The sequence below is a fragment of the Camelus bactrianus genome, chromosome 2, assembly GCF_048773025.1.
Source record: "Camelus bactrianus isolate YW-2024 breed Bactrian camel chromosome 2, ASM4877302v1, whole genome shotgun sequence".
In the NCBI taxonomy this organism is placed as follows: Eukaryota; Metazoa; Chordata; class Mammalia; order Artiodactyla; family Camelidae; genus Camelus; species Camelus bactrianus.
The window spans coordinates 67,038,397-67,052,331 of record NC_133540.1 but is presented as its reverse complement, the minus strand read 5'-3'; the positions used below and the strand labels follow the sequence as shown (position 1 = coordinate 67,052,331).

The following is a 13,935-nucleotide window of genomic DNA, read 5'->3' as shown; positions in this document are numbered from 1 at the left end:
AAAAGATAAACAAGGTATATTTTCCTCCACTGTCAGATTTACTCTGTCACTCTCAGATTTCAGGTATGAGAGATATGAATTTTTGTCCTCTTAAAGGGTTATAAATTTTTAAACAACTTACACTTTTAAAAAAATAAGTAGGATTTAAAATTTTCTTGAATTTTAAAGATAAAAGACTTCAAGAAAATGTATGTGACTTTGGTCACTGATTTAGGTTAGAGATGCTGCAGAGGTCAGTCCGAGTCCTGGCCTACTCGGTGATTTATCCCATGGTTTGGGGAGATTATGGATGTCGGTCCTGAAGTCCAGACACCTTTAAGTGGGGGGAGCTGTGATGAAGAGGTGAGAGTTGGTGAGAACATTGAATACCAAATTGGGTTCAGGGCTTGATTTTTTTAAATGGCTTAAAGTGATAGAGCAATTTCAGAACATCCTTGGCCTCCCATCCTAGGGGAAATCTGGTTTTATGCCCTTCATAACTAGTGTCTCCTAAACAGGCTTCCTGATAGCTGAGTATTTGCCTGGGTCTGGTCACCTTACCATGGAACTGACAATACATAATCACATTTGTTGTTGTTACCTCATGTTTCCTAGGCTCCTTGAGCCTAAGATTTAAAAATAAGGCCATACTACCTTTTTAATGTATAGTGCACTTTGAAAATCATACTTCTCCAACTTGCATCCTTACCAGCTGTTGGATATGATTAAGGAATTATAAATTTTGTGTATGATGAAAATATTAGAGCAGTATTTTGAGTCCTTATATATTTTTATTAATTGTAGATTCACATACAGTTATAAAAAATAATATAGAAAGATCCTTTATACACTCTGCCCAGCTTTTCCCAATGGTAATATTTTACAAAACATATGTGTAACATCTCAACCACTAATACAATTTACCTATCTTATTCAGACAGACTTGCCGAGTTATACTTGTACTCATTTGTGTTTAAAAGTTCATAGTTTTATCACCCGTGGAGGTATATCTGAATAGTTCTAATACCACAAGGATCCTCCACTTACAACCACACTCATCCACCTCCCCCTTCCTTGTTTCTAATCCCTGGAAACTACCAATCTATCCTTCATTTCTAAAATGTTTTCATTTCAAAAATATTATACAGTATTTGACCTTTTTGAATTGGCTTCTTTTCCTCAGAATAATTTCCTAAAGAGTTACTGATTTGTTTTATGTATCAATTGTTCACTCCTCCTTTCTGAATAGTATTTTGTGATATGTATGTACTGCAGTTTGTTTAACCTTCCACTTATTGAAGGACATCTGGGCTGATTCCACTTTGGGACTTAAAAATAAAGCTGCAGTGAACATTCATGTATAGGATTTTGTGTAAACATAAATTTTCATTTCTCTAAAGAATGCCTAGGAGTTACAAGATAACTTCTCGATGGTATGGTAACTGCATGTTTGATCTTTTAAGAAACTGACAAACTGTTTTACAGAACGGCTGTAGCATTTTTCATTCCCACCAGTGCTGTATAAGTGATCTCGTTTTCTCTGTATCTTCACCAATATTTAGTATTGTCACTATTTTTTAAAATTTTAGCCATTCTCATAGCTATGTAGTGATACCTCGTTTTAATTTCCATTTTTCTAATGGCTAATGATGTTGAACATTTTTTCATATACTTATTTGCCATCTGTATATATTCCTTGGTGAATGCCTATTTATGTCTTTTGCCCATTTTCCATTTTTTTTTAACTATTGAGTTTTGAGAATTCTAAAAGGCTTATAGTCTTATATTTTACATTTAAGTCTGTGATCCTTTTTGAGTTAATATCTATATAAGATGTGAGGTTTAGGTCAGGCATCGTTTTTTTGTGTTTTGTCTATGGTTATATAATTGCTCCAGCACCATTTGTTGAAAAGGCTGTCTTTCCTCCACTGATCTGATGTTGTACCTCTGTCTAAAGTCTGTAGAGCACATTTGTGTGGGTCTGTTTGTCGGGTCTTCTTTCAGTTCCTTTGACCTATGAGCCTACCTGTCTCTCCACCTGTTTGGCACCGTCTTGTTAACTGTAGCTGTCCAGTGAGCCTTCATACCTTGTAGAGGAATTCCTCCCACTTTATTCTTCTTTATCAAGATCTTTTTTTTTTTTTTTTTTTTACCTTTTCCAGGGCCAGTGGCTTTCCATATAAATTGTAGTACATGCCTGTTTTCTATAGAAAATCCTATTGGGATTTTGATGGGAATTGCAGAGACCTTATCTCAAAGATACATACTAAAATACACATGGGGGAAATTATGTGATTTGTAGGATTTGCTCCAAAATAATTTGGGATGGGTGAGAGTAGATGGATAAGACTAGAGACAGAGGAAACAAGATTGGCCATGATAATTTTTGAAGATGGTGACAAAGTGTATCATATCATCTTCTTCTTCTTTTGTATGTTTAACAGTTTTCGTAATAGAGGTTAATTGCCTCATATTTAAAGGAATATTTTAATATTGAATTTTAAGCCCAATCTCCTGAAATGTCTATTGAAATTTAGATCTATCTACCCTTTTAACAAGGCCTGAATTTAATACTCTTTATCTACGTCATTATTATTATCAGTCCCTTTTGGAAGGTTTCACATGGTCAGCTTCTAGAAAGGGAAGCAGTATTTAGCCAGATTGTATCAGGTTCATACACAGTGAATGTAACTGATACTTTAATTGTTTCATGTTCCAGGCACTGCTGAGAAGGATCTAGAAAGTGCCAAACTTGTACAGATTTTACACAGACTGCTAGCAGATGAGAGAAGTGCTCCTGAAATCAAATACAATTCCATGGTCCTGATCTGTGCTCTCATGGGGTCTGGTAAGTATTTCTTCTGTCATTTGATATTCATCAACGTACAGTTGACATTAAATATAAAATAATAATAATGGTTGCTTTGGGTTTAAAAGGCATTAGAAATTAGTTTATGGAAGATACAGGATTCCTTTTATCTTGCAAATATTCGCCAAGGATTTTGGTGGGGGGGAGGGGGTAATTAGGTTTATTTATTTTTAGTGGTGGTCCTGGGGATTGAGCCCAGGCCTCCTGTATGCTAGGCAGGTACTCTTCCACTGAGCTATTACCACCCCCCAAAAAAGATTCTTAATAATAGAAAGTATTATATAGCAAACAAAAATCAATGTTAAAAAAGTTTACCTTTAAGTTTCATTAACCCTAAAATATTATTTTATATAAAGAACAAGTTCTGATTTTGTATACCATGATATTAACTAAGGAATTTGTTCAAGAACTCATTGGCATATCTTGGTATATGTTCCGTGGACACTTGAAAAGAACATATATCCTGCTGTTATCAAGTGGTGAGTTCTATAAATGTCAATTAGATCCTTTTGTTTGATACTAATGTTTTCTGTATTCTTGCTGATTTTCTACTGGTTCTGTCAGTTTTTGAGAGAGGGGTGTTGAAGTCTCCAGCTACAATTGTTGATTTGTCTGTATCTCCCTTCAGTTCTGTCAGATTCTTGCTTCATGTTTTGCAGCTCTGTTGATAGGTACATACACCCTTTAGGGTCACTGTGCCCTCCTAGTGGATTGACCTTTCTATCATTATGTAATGTTCCTCCCTGTCTCTGGTACTTTGCTCTGAAGTCTACATTGTCTGATATTAATTTAGCTACTCCTACTTTCTTTTGAGTAAAATTCACATATCTTTTTCTTCCCTTTCAGTTTCAGTCTGCTGTATCATTCAATTTGAAGTGTAGGCAGCATATTGTTGGGTCATGTTTTTGACTCCACTCTGTCATCCCTCACCTTTTTTTTGCTTAACAGTTGTGTGATTTCGTCCACAAAGTTGGTTATCATTATTATTATTACCATTTGTTAGATGAGGAAGCCAAGGCTGTGAAGGAAATAAGCAGGGACAGTGCAGTGGTGCTGGGTGAGGAGTGATGAACATGAATGGTCCCGTTTGTTAGGGACAGGCATTTTCTTTTCTTTCTTTCTTTTTTTTTTTTTTTAACAATTTTTATTGATTTATAATCATTTTACAATGTTGTTTCAAATTCCAGTGTTCAGCACAATTTTTCAGTCATTCATCAACATATACACACTCAGTGTCACATTTTTTCTCGGTGAGTTATAACATTTTGTGTATATTTCCCTGTGATATACAGTGTAATCTTGTTTATCTATTCTACAATTTTGAAATCCCAGTCTATCCCTTCCCACCCTACACCCCCCCTGGTAACCACAAGTCTGTATTCTCTGTCTGTGAGTCTATTTCTGTCCTGTATTTACTCTTTGTTTTTGTTTGTTTGTTTGTTTTTGTTTTTGTTTTTTAGATTCCACATATGAGCGATCTCATATGGTATTTTTCTTTCTCTTTCTGGCTTACTTCACTTAGAATGACATTCTCCAGGAGCATCCATGTTGCTGCAAATGGCATTATGTTGTCGGTTTTTATGGCTGAGTAGTATTCCATTGTATAAATATACCACCTCTTCTTTATCCAGTCTTCTGTTGATGGACAGTTGGGCTGTCTCCATGTCTTGGCTATTGCAAATAGTGCTGCTATGAACATTGGGGTGCAGGTGTCATCCTGAAGTAGGATTCCTTCTGAATATATGCCCAGGAGCGGGATTCCTAGGTCATATGGTAAGTCTATTCCTAGTCTTTTGAGGAATCTCCATACTGTTTTCCACAGTGGCTGCACCAAACTGCATTCCCACCAGCAGTGTAGGAGGGTTCCCTTTTCTCCACAGCCTCTCCAGCATTTGTCATTTGTGGATTTTTGAATGATGGCCATTCTGACTGGTGTGAGGTGATACCTCATTGTAGTTTTGATGTGCATTTCTCTGATAATTAGTGATATTGAGCATTTTTTCATGTGCTTTTTGATCATTTGTATGTCTTCCTTGGAGAATTGCTTGTTTAGGTCTTCTGCCCATTTTGGATTGGGTTGTTTATTTTTTTTTCTTATTGAGTCGTATGAGCTGCTTATATATTCTGGAGATCAAGCCTTTGTTGGTTTCACTTGCAAAAATTTTCTCCCATTCCGTAGGTTTTCTTCTTGTTTTACTTCTGGTTTCCTTTGCTGTGCAGAAGCTTGTAAGTTTCATTAGGTCCCATTTGTTTATTCTTGCTTTTATTTCTTCTAGGAGAAAATTTTTGAAATGTATGTCAGATAATGTTTTGCCTATGTTTTCCTCTAGGAGGTTTATTGTATCTTGTCTTATGTTTAAGTCTTTAATCCATTTTGAGTTGATTTTTGTATATGGTGTAAGGGAGTGTTCTAGCTTCATTGTTTTACATGCTGCTGTCCAGTTTTCCCAACACCATTTGCTGAAGAGACTGTCTTTATTCCATTGTATATTCTTGCCTCCTTTGTTGAAGATGAGTTGACCAAAAGTTTGTGGGTTCATTTCTGGGCTCTCTATTCTGTTCCATTGGTCTATATGTCTGTTTTGGTACCAATACCATGCTGTCTTGATGACTGTAGCTCTATAGTATTGTCTGAAGTCTGGGAGAGTTATTCCTCCAGCCTTTCTTTCTCTTCAGTAATGCTTTGGCAATTCTAGGTCTTTGATGGTTCCATATAAATTTTATTATGATTTTTTCTAGTTCTGTGAAATATGTCCTGGGTAATTGGATAGGGATTGCATTAAATCTGTAGATTGCCTTGGGCAGTGTGACCATTTTAACAATATTGATTCTTCCAATCCAAGAGCATGGAATATCTTTCCATTTTTTAAAGTCTTCTTTAATTTCCTTCATCAATGGTTTATAGTTTTCTGTGTATAATTCTTTCACCTCCTTGGTTAGATTTATTCCCAGATATTTTATTACTTTGGGTGCTATTTTAAAGGGGATTGTTTCTTTACTTTCTTTTTCTGTTGATTTATCATTAGTGTAAAGAAATGCAACTGATTTTTGAACGTTAATTTTGTAACCTGCTACCTTGCTGAATTCTTCAATCAGCTCTAGTAGCTTTTGTGTGGACCTTTTAGGGTTTTCTATATATAGTAACATGTCATCAGCATATAATGACACTTTTACCTCTTCTTTTCCAATTTGGATCCCTTTTATTTCTTTCTCTTGCCTGACTGCTGTGGCTAGGACTTCCAGGACTATGTTGAATAGGAGTGGTGATAGTGGGCATCCTTGTCTTGTCCCAGATTTTAGTGGGAAGCTTTTGAGTTTTTCACTGTTGAGTACTATGCTGGCTGTAGGTCTGTCATATATAGCTTTTATTATGTTGAGATATGTTCCCTCTATACCCACTTTGGCGAGAGTTTTTATCATAAATGGGTGTTGAATTTTATCAAATTCTTTTTCTGCATCGATTGAGATGATCATGTGGTTTTTGTCCTTTCTCTTGTTGATGTGATGTATTACATTGATTGATTTGCATATGTGGAACCAGCCTTGTGTCCCTGGGATGAACCCCACTTGGTCATGATGTATAATCTTTTTTATGTGTTGTTGGATTCTATTTGCTAAAATTTTGGTGAGGATTTTGGCGTCTATGTTCATCAGTGATATTGGCCTATAATTCTCTTTTTTTGTAGTGTCTTTGCCTGGTTTTGGTATCAGGGTGATGGTGGCTTCATAGAATGAGTTTGGGAGTATTCCCTCCTTTTCAATCATCTGGAAGAGTTTGAGAAGGACTGGTATGAGTTCTTCTTTGTATGTTTGGTAGAATTCCCCGGTGAAGCCGTCCGGTCCTGGACTTTTATTTGTAGGGAGGTTTTTAATTGCTATTTCTATTTCCTTTCTAGTGATCGGATTGTTCAAGTGTTCAGATTCTTCTTGATTCAGTTTTGGTGGACAGTATGTTTCCAGAAACTTGTCCATCTCCTCTAGGTTATCCAGTTTGGTTCCATATAGTTTTTCATAATATTCTCGTATGATATTCTGTATTTCTATTTTGTTTGTTGTAATTTCTTCATTTTCCTGGGACAGGCATTTTCAAGGTGATGGTGACAACTACAGTTGTGGGCAGTAGAGGGCAGTTTCGGGAAAGCACTTCCGGAACTAAGTCTTGGTGGGTGGGGTTGGGTTCCTAAGTGGCTTGGTGCTTTCACCAAGGCCTGAGGTTCAGCTGTCAACTGTGAGCAGGTTCACATGCCTCATTTTGTGCATATAAATAAAGGTGGACCTGTCTCCTGGGGTGGGCTCACCGTATCCAAGTACAAAACCAGAATGGTAGTTTACTCATTTATAATGAGAAGTATGACTGCCCCTGATCTCAGAACACCCCCCATGCACATGTCTGGTGCACTGACTCCCGCAGGGCAGACAGGCATCGAGGGTTGCTTGATGAGCTTTGAACAGAACAAGGAGTTAAATGAATGGACTGTGTAGTGGCATCAGGTCATGGTGGCTTGATGCATCTGTTTTTGCAGCAGGGTCCACTTTGACAAAGGAATTGTAATCCTGGAAGCCCTTGGCTTGAGGCACCCGTCATCTTTTCAGATGTTGCTGTTGTGGCTCTGTCTACACTGCCCTAGGTAGTGTTTGTGCTCTATGCCGACCAGCGCCCCAGTAAGCTCTGCTTTGCTTGTATTCTTTGAGGAGATTTCTGATATTTTCCACAAATCCTGCTTGGGCAACCCATTGAATGATAAAATTCTCCTTCACAAAGAGTTTTTCCATTCTCAGATTGACCAATAAATGGTCAAGATACTCTTGTGTTAAATCTTTAGTTAGGGAAGATTTTTCTTGGGGTATTATGTGGATTTTTCCAGAGCCATTTTTTAAAATAATGCACAGTTAGAGAAAAATAGAAATACTAATTTACCAGTAAGTTTTTTGTTACTGTGATATGAAACTCAAATTGGAGTAATGGGAAACAAAAGGTTTGTGTGGTGTTTAATCAGTAAGCAAAAATAATTTACTATTTTGAGGTTTTTTTAAATGATCATTGTATAAAATCTTTATTCAATTTATTTAAACTAAAAGAAAAAATAGTTTATACATTTCTTCTACTCCCACCCCCTGCCTCTTGCAACCACCAGTCTATTTTCTGTATCTGTGAGCTTGGTTTTTGATTTTTAGATTCCACATATACAAGAGATCATATGGTATTTGTCTTGTTCTGTCTCACTTACTTCACTTAGCATACTGCCTTCGACGTCCAGCCATATTGTCGCAAGTGGCAAGATTTCATTCTTTTTTATGGCTGACTAATACTCCATTGTATAAATAAACGACAGTGTCTTTATCCATTCATGGACACTTAGGTTGCTTCCATATCTTGGCTTTTGTGAATATTGCTGCAGTGAACATAGGGGTGCAAAGGGTTTCAAATTAGTAATATTTCCTTTGTATACATTTAGAACCACATTAGATAATGTTACCATTTTTGTTTTCAACCATCAAACATAATCCAGAGAACTCTTGAGATAAGGAAAAAGTACTGTATTTATCTACATCTTTGCTGTATCTGTTCTTTCTTTCTGATGTTACAAGTTTCTTTTTTTTAAACATTCCCTTTCTGTTTAGAGAACTCCTTTAGCCATTGTTTTAGGTGAGATCTGCTTGTGACAAATTCTCATTTCCTTTATTATTCCTTCACTTATTCATTGTGTTTCAGGATATGTAGATTTGTTCTTCATTTCTGAAAAATATTCTGTGTTAGAACTCTAGGTTGACAGTTCTTTTCCTCAAAACTTGAAAAATGCTGTACCACTTTCTTCTGGCCTCCATGGCTTCTTGAGAGAAATCCACTGTCTCCCTATTTGTCGTTCCCCTGTAGGCAAGGTGTCATTTCTGCTTCAAGATTTTTTCCTGTCTTTAGTTTTCAGAAGTTTGACTATGATGTGTCTTGGCATGCATCTCTTTGGGATTATCCATTTAAGTTTTGCTCAGCTTCTTGAATATGTAGGCTCATGTCTTTTGCTAAATTTGGAAAGTTTTTAACCATATTTCTCCAGGTACTTTTTTAGTCCCACCCTATTTCTCTTCTCCTTGGAGACCTCTAATGACACAAATGTGAGATCTTTAGTTATATAGCACAGGTGACTGAGGCTTTTCATTTTTTTTTCCAGTTTATTATCTCTGTTCAGATTAATTTCTGTTGCTCTGTCTTTAAGTTCATTGATTGTTTCTTCTCCATTCTGTTGTTGAGCCTCTCGAGTTTTCTATTTCAGGTAAAATAGTTTTCAGTCTACTCTCTTCTTTACATTTTCTCTTTCCTTGCTGAAACTCAGTTTTTCTTACTTGTTTCAAGCATATTCGTAATTGTTCAAGCATTTTTTAATGTAAAATATACATATAATTTGTGATCTTAATGCACTGACCTATACACTTAAAAATGGTTAAGTCTCTTACTATCATTGTGCAACTCTCCTCACCATCCATTTCCAGACCTTTATCTTATTTCCAAACTGAAATTCTGTACTCTTTAAACAATAACTCCCTAATCACCTGTATCCCCAGCTTTTGGCATCTACCATTTTATTTTCTGTCTCTGTGAGTTTGACTACTCTTGGTACCCCATGTAAGTGGACTCATACAGTATTTGTCCTTTTGTGTGTGGCTTACTTCACTTAGCATCTGTCTTCATCCATGTTGCAGCATGTGTCAGAATTCCATTTCTTTTAAGGCTGAATGAAAAAATATTTTGTTTATCCATTCACCCATCAATGGACATTTGGGCTATTATCACCTTTTGGCTATAGTGGATAATGCCACTATGAACCTGGGTACACAAATACCTGTTCAAGTCCCTGCTTTCAGTTATTTTGCATATGTAAACAGAAGTGGATTTGCTGGATCATACAGTAGTTCTGTTTAATTTTTTGAGGAACCACTGTACTGTTTTCCACAGTGGCTGCACCATTTTACATTCCCACCAGAAGTGCACATGGGTTCTAGTCTCTACATCCTCACTAATATTATTTTCTGTTTTGATAATAGCTATCCCAGTGGGTGTCAGGTAGTATCATACTGTGTTTTGATTTGCATTTCCCTAATGATTAATGATGTTGGGGATCTTCCTGTGTGCTCATTGGCCATTTGTATATCTTGTCTTCTTTGGAGAAATGTTAAGTCCTTTGTTTTTTCAATCAGGTTGTTCTCTGAGTTGGAAAAGTTCTTTATATGTTCTGTATGTTAAATCCTTATTGGATATATATGTGATTTGCACATATTTGCTTCTGTTCCAAGAGTTGCCTTTTCACTCTGTTGATTGTGTCTGGATACACAGAAGTTTTAGTTCTGATGAAGTCCAGTTTATCTGTTTCTCCTTTTGTTACATATCCAAGAAATCACTACTGAACCTAATCTCATAAAGTTTTCTGCTAAGTTTTTTTTTTTTTTTAGAATCTTTTAGTTATGTTTAGGTCTTTGGTCTATTTTGAGTTAATTTTTGTTTGTGTTGTAAGATAAGGGTCCAACCTCATTTTTTTTCTTGCACCATTTGTTGAAAAGACTGTCCTTTTCTCATTGAATGGTCTTGACATCCTTGTTGAAATTATTTGATTATATATTTCTGTGCTTTCTATTCTGTCAGTCTGTCTTTATACCAGCACCACACTGTTTTGATTGATTACTGTAGCTTTGTAGTAAGTTTTGAAATTAGGAAGTGGGACCTCCAACTTTGTTCTTTTTCAAGATTGTTTTGGATATCCAAGAATGCCTTGAGATTCCATCTTAAGGATGGAATTTTAGGATGAATTTTTCTATTTCTGCTAAAAACAGTAGTTCTGGTTTTATTCCTCAGTCTTATCAAAATAAACACATCAGTTTAAAGGACGCTGATTACATTAAAGTTATTAGACTTAAGTCTTCCCATATATCACTTCTCAGAGTCTTAAAAGCAGCCCTGTATTTTACTGTAATTAAGGTTAAATAGAGCAAGAAAACCAAAACGAGGAAGATAGGAAATCTAAAAAAGGAGCCTGCTTTCACACAATGGAGTATAACCATTTTATTTGCCACAAAATTAATTAATCTGAAACAGATCTAAGATTTTCCTATAAGTATTGAACTTCATATCTGAACTGATGAAACTGATGGTAGGGTCAAGGGGTACATTGCTGAACCCTGAGATCATACACTGTGCTATGTTTAATTATAACTCACTACCTTAATCAACCTTATAGAACTTGATTGACATCTGATTTAGTTTTATATAACTGTGACAAGTAATGGGTCTCTGATTTTTTTTTTTTTATCCTAAGATATCTCTAAAGATGACATTTCTAGGCTATTGCTGCGTCTTCTTCCAGAATTGGTCCTAGTTTTATAACTCAGCATCATCTAAATAAGCATTTTGGATAGAGTATATAGTAAGATTAGAACAGCCTAGTAGAAGCATATTTGTTACCCGGTTTCTGTCTTCCAGAACCTCTGCACAAGGAAGTACAAGATCTGGCCTTTCTGGATGTTGTATCCAAACTTCGCAGTCATGAGAACAAAAGCGTTGCTCAGCAGGCCTCTCTCACAGAGCAGAGACTGGCTGTGGAAAGCTGAGAACGGCCCCTCCCTAATACATTTCTGATTCCCTTTCGTCCTCCATCCAGCTGCCTCTTCTGCTTCATCCTCTTCCATATCACTTGTGCATGCGTGTAATGTTCCAATACCAATTGAAGAACTGCTGGAGGTACCTGCCCAATAAGATTTCTAAACCCATTGTTAGCGTGCACATGAATTTGTCAAAACGAGTCTCCACTAATAACTGTTTTCTTGTATTCCTGTTGCTTGAGCTACATTGAGTAGAACGTGCATGTTGTAGTCCTATGATGATGTAAACTCGGTACTACATAATGACTTGCTCCTCATCCTGGGTAAACTACATAATAATGTACTGGTAAATTAGAAACAAGAATGCAGCAGAAGCTGACTAGCTTATTAAAGACGGCATTGACTAGTAAAAATAGCTCCATTTATTGGTGCTTGGAAAGCACAGTGACCAAAAAATCTGTATGGCTGCTCATTCATTAGTCTTACCTACTAATGTCAAACCATGGTACCTAGAGTTAAATAAAATCCAATGCTCTCACTCTTTACCCTATGGTTTCTCCTCCTTCCTATGTAGATGCTTGAAATTGCCAGTCATCAGTAGCCTGATGTTGAAAACATTGGTGGTTTTCAGCATGAAACTAAGGGGTTGAAGAATGTTGTTACACTAGTACATCTTTTTTTGTCTGTATTTTTGATTCTGCAGTATGTACAGTTTGACCTCAGAATTTCTTCCATCAATTAATCATCATTGTCCAACACTTGTCTTTAAAAGTCACTTGGCATTTGCTTTCAACTCAGAAAACTGAGTATAGCTCATTGGAGAATGGATTTTTTTCCCCCGGTTTTTCATCATTCAGCTTGAAAGTAAGATGTTTTCCCGGTCATTGCCTCTTTAAATCTTATATTAGAACTAGCAGGACTTACAAAAAAATATTAAGAAATGTTCATCTAAAGAAAGCAGGTTATAAAAGCCATAGTAGCCAGTCCAGTTCACTCTGCACATGGCCTCATACCAGTAGCTGTTAGTTCCCCACCTCCACTTCCCACAGAGAACTGCAGTCCGTCTTCAAGGCTCTCAGAAAAGGTGACAGTGCCAAGGCTCGAGATGAGAAGACCTCCCTGGCAAAATGTAGTATATACTCTTCACTGCCACTACCACCACCAAATGGGTTTTTAGAGCTTTAGGACACAATCTTTGTAAAGTAACCAAAACCCCCTGTGACATACCTGCCTCTTCCCGTGCCCAAGTCTGACCACTACTGGCCGAAAGGTAAGATGGGCTCCTTCCTCTCTGTGAGATGCTGCACATCTCAACGGACTGACCGAAGCTGGACTTTTGACTCTGAAACAGCTATAATTCAAGAAAGTTAACATCCCAGTGGAGGTAAAGAACCTTTTGGCTGTTCCCTTTGATGTCCAAGAACGGGACTAATACTGTGAGTGCTTAATGCTCCTCTGTCAGAATGGTCTTGTTTACTGTCCTCTCCTGGGCTGGATAGTGGGCTCTATTTTATTATAGGTTTTGAAAGATATCTGTAATGTTGCAATATAGGCTGTCCATATTCATAACTAAATAAATAGTATATTAAACTGTAATGGCATCATTTGGTTTGTTTGTATATTTTACTTATTTCCAGCTCCTGGCAGAGTGCTTGCTCACTGTTGGTGGTCAGCACCTGTTTGCTGAATGAATCCCTACTTCCATGGAACCTCCCGGCTGCCTGCCTGAATTATTTCTAGATAGACTGCTAGAGAAATTGAGATGTAAATATTTGTCTGACTTCAGGGAATTTTTTTTTTTTTGATAGTAGGAGCTGTCTGTAGTAATAGCCTATCCTTAATAGTGTATTAATGGTTTGAGGAGCACCCAGTTATCCTCAGTGCAGAACGCACAACCCCTCACTTCATTCCCTCTGAAACTGAGATGCCACGTGGGCAGAGCAGGCCCTGAATGTACCCCCACCAGAGGACTTCCTCGTCCTGTCAGACGTCTTCGTCTGTAAAGTGGCGTAACAGGAGTAGCTCAGTGATACTAGCTTTTATTAATATTATTACTAAGTCAATATAAAGTTGTAGTACTATGAGTTTTTCAATATAGAAACAAAATAATCCCCCCTTCTCATTTTCAATGCTGACGTCTTACTAGTATTTATAAAATACACCTTTTTAACGTACATACCTTTCAGGTATCTGTCTTTGTCTTTTTCTTAAATATAAATGCTGTGTGTTTCCCATAAAGGCTTATGGTAGCTGTACTTTAAATCCTCTGATAGAATTCACCTCCGATGGTCTATTTATCATTACACTTCTTGGCTAGACAGGCAGAATCCCTTTTATATTGGAGGTTTCCGGCTATTAGCTGTTGGTTCTTGTATGCCGTGAATGGTCCGCTACAGAAGGAAAAAGTGACACTATGCATGGAATTTATGCTCCTAAGTTTAACTAATATTCTTTCTTTCTCAGTTGACTTTTAAAAGTTCATTATTTCCTTATCCTTGCTT

General features: G+C 36.8%; 1 protein-coding gene across 6 annotated transcripts in view; it reads left to right on the top strand.

The window, feature by feature from the left end:
• The window catches only part of RAP1GDS1 (Rap1 GTPase-GDP dissociation stimulator 1), a 129,560-nt gene extending 116,530 nt beyond the window's left edge, over positions 1 to 13,030 (top strand). For all 6 annotated transcript variants that reach the window (XM_010953558.3, XM_045515714.2, XM_045515713.2 and 3 more), the window contains 2 exons: positions 2,699 to 2,827; positions 11,316 to 13,030. In XM_010953558.3, the coding sequence (XP_010951860.1) occupies positions 2,699 to 2,827; positions 11,316 to 11,443 (257 nt within the window). In that variant the 3' untranslated portion in view covers positions 11,444 to 13,030. The remainder of the gene's footprint in view (positions 1 to 2,698; positions 2,828 to 11,315) is intronic.
• The last annotated feature ends 905 nt before the right edge of the window (positions 13,031 to 13,935 follow it).